Genomic DNA, 4968 nt, shown 5'->3' on the forward strand with positions numbered 1-4968 from the left:
AAAGAATGAAAATCCAACTCCACCTCCAAAAACCCAGTTGTAAAGGACACACGTGACCATGGCTTTCTATTCCAAATGAGTGCAGGTGATGGGGTGTGGATGGACACTGAAATCCCAGCCTGCACTCAGCTGGAATGGATTGAAGCTGTGGCTTAAAGACATGTACTGTTTGCTAATTCCTAAAACCTCAAACTTTAGTTTTTCCCCCCCTTCATAAAAATGTTCTTTCAGCTGTGGAGAAGCTAATAGTTGTTTACAATTGTCAGCCTTTTAAGAAGCACTAATTTGTTCCCTTAAGAGTGCAAATGTTATTCTCCGTCTTCCCGGAGAATAACAAACAACACATAATATATGCTCCCTCCATGCCAGCAGCTTTTCAGGCTGGGGATTCTATCCAGGTCACCATGGGGCTTTCGTCTTTTATTACAAGTTCAGGATTTCTGAAATTCCTTCTTCCGAAATTTTGATTTTGGTGCATAAGGATTTTCTTGCTTGTAGAAGGCCTTTAACAGTTCCACAGCTTCCTCAGCCCGATATCCAGGGATGCACTGAAATGGTTTTCCCGTATTTGGTAAGTCAGCAGAGGCAACATTTAGAACGGAGCCACAGCCACCAAATCGTTCATTCTGACAGCCGTAGACGACCAGCGGGATTTTCATCAGGCCGAGAGCAGCTGCACACATAATGCAGGGTTCCACAGTGACATACAACACGGTACGTTCAAACACAGCAGAAGGACTCTGGCCATTTCGTTGACACCAATCTAGGACTTGATCAATGGCCACCATTTCTGCATGTCGAGTAGCATTTTTGGTTTGATTCACTTCATTTCTTCCCTTCCCCACGATTTCATTGTTGTAGAACATAAGACAGCCAACAGGTACTTCGGTATTTTCAAGGGCGTTGTTGGCCATGTGCATCGCTCCCTCCATCCACCGTGCCGTCTCCAGGGCCAAAGACATGGCGGTCGAGACGCCCGGGGCTGGCATGGACGCGGCCAACGCCTCCGCCTCCATCCAGCCAGGTTAACGCACAGCTCTGACCCGCGGGCCTTCCGGGCCGGGAACCAAGTATTTATCTTTTTAAATTTAAATTTTTGTTTTTCTATATTTTCTGGTTTTTTTTTTCTTAATGTCTCTCCTATCATTCTGTCCAATCCATTTCCCTCTCTGAGATTAGGCCTTGGTTAAATTCACTCTCATCTTACCTCGCCACCACCCTATAATTCTATTTTTCCCCACATTTCTCCCTACATCTAATAATTTCTGGTTTGCCAATTTTTTTATTTGCTATTCTTATCCCATTAATCCATAGTTGTTTGATGTTGAATAGATTGTATCTGTTGAACTAGATTGTGTCTATAGCCTTTTGACTGTGCAACTACCAAACTTTGGTTGATGCTTGCCTTAAAATTATGTTCTAGCACAAAATTAGTGTTACTTTCATACCAAATGAGCAGAAAAAGCCAGAAAAACAGAAGAAAAATGGCAAGTCCAGGTATCTGGACTCCCACTCATGATAAACAGTTGACAGAATAGTTAGTGAATAATCCAGAGGACAGTTCCCAAAAATCTTTACAAACAATACTGGTAAAAATGGTGAATGAAAAGATTGAAAACCTGCAAAGGACTCAGTGTGAGCATAATAGGGAGAGAGAGAGGCAAACCAAAGATTAATACTGGAATCTCGTGAAGTGCAGAAACTACTCAAAGATTGGTACAGGAAGTGCATGAGCAGATTTAGAACAGTCAAAGAGCAATACAGGAATTGCATAAGCAGGCTGACAACAATCAAAGAGAAACACAGCAATTGCATGAGGAGGAGGATAACAGAAAAAGAGAAACACAGGTATTGTGTAAGCAGGTTGAGAACAGTCAAAGAGAACTTCAGGAATTGCATGAACATGAGGAAGCTAATCAAAGAGTAATACAGCAATTGTGAGAGTGGAATGAGAATACACAAAGATCAAGAGAGACATTAATGGAATCCATAAAGAGACAGCTGAAAGAATTCAGGGAGACCACAAATGGAATCCTGAATAGAGCCTGGCAGAGGGAATGGGCAACAAAGGAAACCATAAACAATCAACTAAGTCATTTGAGAATAAACACTGAACACCAAATTAAGGAAGTATAGAAGTTCATAAAAGATCTAAAAGAAAGCTCTAACAAAGAATTTGAAGCCATTAAAGCCGACCAACTAGAAGGAAAAGAAATTAAAAACAAAGTAGAAAGTCATGACAGTAGGTTAAACCATGCAGAAGATAGAATCTTGGAGATTAAAGACAGCCTTGATATTATAGAGAAATAACATACTACTATCCAAGACAAATCCAAGGAATATGGGATAGATCTATTCAACATTTGGAAGACACCATCAGTAGGTCTAATATGAGGATAATGTTTGTAAAGGAGCACCTAGAAACAGAAGTTAATGGTCGAGAACATTTGTTTTACAGGATCCTAGCAGAGAACTTCCCAAACATGCAAAAAGTTAGGATTATTCAGATAGAAGAAGCTTTTAGAACCCAAAATATACCAGACCAGAACAGGACATGGCAATGTCGCATTATAATCTGCACAGTATCAATTCAGACCAAGGAAAAGATCCATAAAACTGTCAAGTAGAAAAGATCAATCACCTATAAGAGGAAATCAATTAGAGTCCCCTCAGATTTGTCAGCAGAGAGAATTAAAGCAAGAAGAGCCTGGAATGATGTATGTCATGCCCTAAAGACAAACAATTATCAATCAAGAATACTCTACCCAGCTACACTCTCCTTCATAATCGAAGGTCAAAGAAAAACCTTCCATACCAAAGACAATCTGAAACAATGTATTTCCCAAGAAGTAGCCCTACAAAAGCTACTTAAATATGTCCTACAAATAGAAAACCAACAAGATCACAATAAAGGCCAAGAAACAGCACCCAAACTGAGAATCCAAGAACCATAGGAAGAACCCAGTTGCCGCAGCCCCCAGAAGGTGGATAACATGGCAGGAACTCCCAAACACCTCTCAGTCCTAACGCTCAACATTAATGGACTTAACTCTCCAATTAAGCCATGTAAAAAGGCTAGTTGGATTAAAAAGCAAGATCCTTTTATCTGCTGCCTTCAGGAGTCACACCTTTCCCATGAAAACAAACATATTTTGAAAGTGAAAGGCTGTAACAAATCTACCAAGCAAATAGCCCCCATAAACAAGTGAGAGCTTCTATCCTAATATCAGATAAAATATACTTCAAATTAAAATTAGTGAAAAGAGATAAAGAATGTCATTTTATACTAATTAAGGGATTTCCCATTTAGGAGGATATTACAAATCTAAATATTTATTCTCCAAACAAAAGACCACCCAGATTTATCCAAGAAACACTACTTTCCCTCAAAGCTCACATAGATCCAAAGACATTAATTGTAGGGGACTTTAACACACCACTATCCACACTAGATAGATTAACTCGGCAAAAACTCAACAGAGAAACTGCAGATCTAAACACCTGCATGGATCAATTAAATTTAACAGATATCTACCAAATATTTCACTCAGTAGCATCAGATACATGTTTTCCTCATCAGCTCACAGAAAATTTTACAAAATATACACCATTTGAGGTCACAAATCAAACTTGTCCAAATTCAGAAACATTATAGTTTTAAATTGCCTTCTCTCAGACCACAAGGGAATAAAATTAGAACTCAACACCAAAATGCACCAAAAAGTCCTGTGACAAATAGAGGCTGAACAACACACTGTTGAAACACCAGTGGGTCATGGAAGAGCATAGAAAGGAAATTCAAATATTCATGATATTCACCAAAAATGAGGGGCTGGGAAGGTGGCTCAGTGGTAGAGCGCTTGCCTTGCATGCGTGAGGCCCTGGGTACGATTCCCCAACACCACATAAGCAAAAAGAAAAAAAAAGCCAGAAGTGGGGCTATGGCTCAAGTGGTAGATCGCAAGCCTTGAGCTGAAGAGCTGAGGGACAGCGCCCAGACCCAGAGTTCAGGCCCCACGACAGGACTTAAAAAAAGCCAAAAAACAAAAAATAAAAATGAACACACAAATTACTTGCTCCTCTTGGACACGGCAAAGGCAGTATTCAGAGTGTTTTATAGCTCTTAATTACTAAATCAATAAATTGAAGAGATCTGGAACCAACAATTTAGTGAGATATCTGAACCTCCTTGACAAAGAGCAACAAGATAAATCCCAATTCAGTAGATGGAAAGAAATAATTAAAATTACATCAGAAATAATCGAATTAGAATCCAAAATAAAAACATAGAAAGAATCAACAAAACAAGAGTTTGTTCTCCAAAAAATTAAAAAAATTTATAGATTCTTAGCAAATCTTATCAAAAAAACAAGAGAACACACCCAAATAAATAAACTCAGAGATGAGAATGGAAACAGCATCCCAGAAAAAACCAAGATTCAGAAGATTAAAAGGAATACTTCTCAAACCTTTATGCTAATAAGTTTGAGAACTTGGCAGAAATAGATCTTTTCCTAGCAATTATTGGCATGCCAAACATCAACCAAGATGAGTTAAACCATTTTAACTGGCCCATATTAAGCATTGAAATAGAAACAGCAATGAGACCTCCCATCTCAGAAAAGCCCAGGACCAGATAGGATTTACAGCGGAATTCTACATGGCCTTCAAAGCAGAGCTCACATCAACATTCCTCCAACTCTTCAATGAAATTGTAAGAGAAAGTTCACTACAAAAATCATTCTTTGAAGCCATCATAGCCCTCATCCAAAAACCAGGCAGGGACTCATCATAGAAAGAGAACTATGGACTCATTTCTTTGATGACCATTGATGCAAAACTTCTCAACAAAATTTTGAGCAGTTGACATCAAAAATTCATCCAAAATATCATACACCACGATCAAACAGGATTCATTTCAGGGATGCAAATATTGATCAATATACACAAGTCAATTAATATAACTCA

At 38.8% G+C, this 4968-nt stretch overlaps 1 protein-coding gene across 1 annotated transcript; it reads right to left on the reverse strand.

The window, feature by feature from the left end:
- Positions 1 to 431: 431 nt before the first annotated feature.
- On the reverse strand, positions 432 to 953 carry LOC122111013 (tRNA-specific adenosine deaminase 2-like). Its single transcript, XM_042683716.1, has one exon. The coding sequence runs from the start codon at positions 930 to 932 to the stop codon at positions 432 to 434; it is 501 nt and encodes a 166-aa protein (XP_042539650.1). The 5' UTR covers positions 933 to 953.
- Positions 954 to 4968: the final 4015 nt, after the last annotated feature.

The sequence above is a fragment of the Dipodomys spectabilis genome, unplaced genomic scaffold (genome assembly GCF_019054845.1).
Source record: "Dipodomys spectabilis isolate Male_0828 unplaced genomic scaffold, ASM1905484v1 ptg000084l, whole genome shotgun sequence".
Lineage (NCBI taxonomy): Eukaryota > Metazoa > Chordata > Mammalia > Rodentia > Heteromyidae > Dipodomys > Dipodomys spectabilis.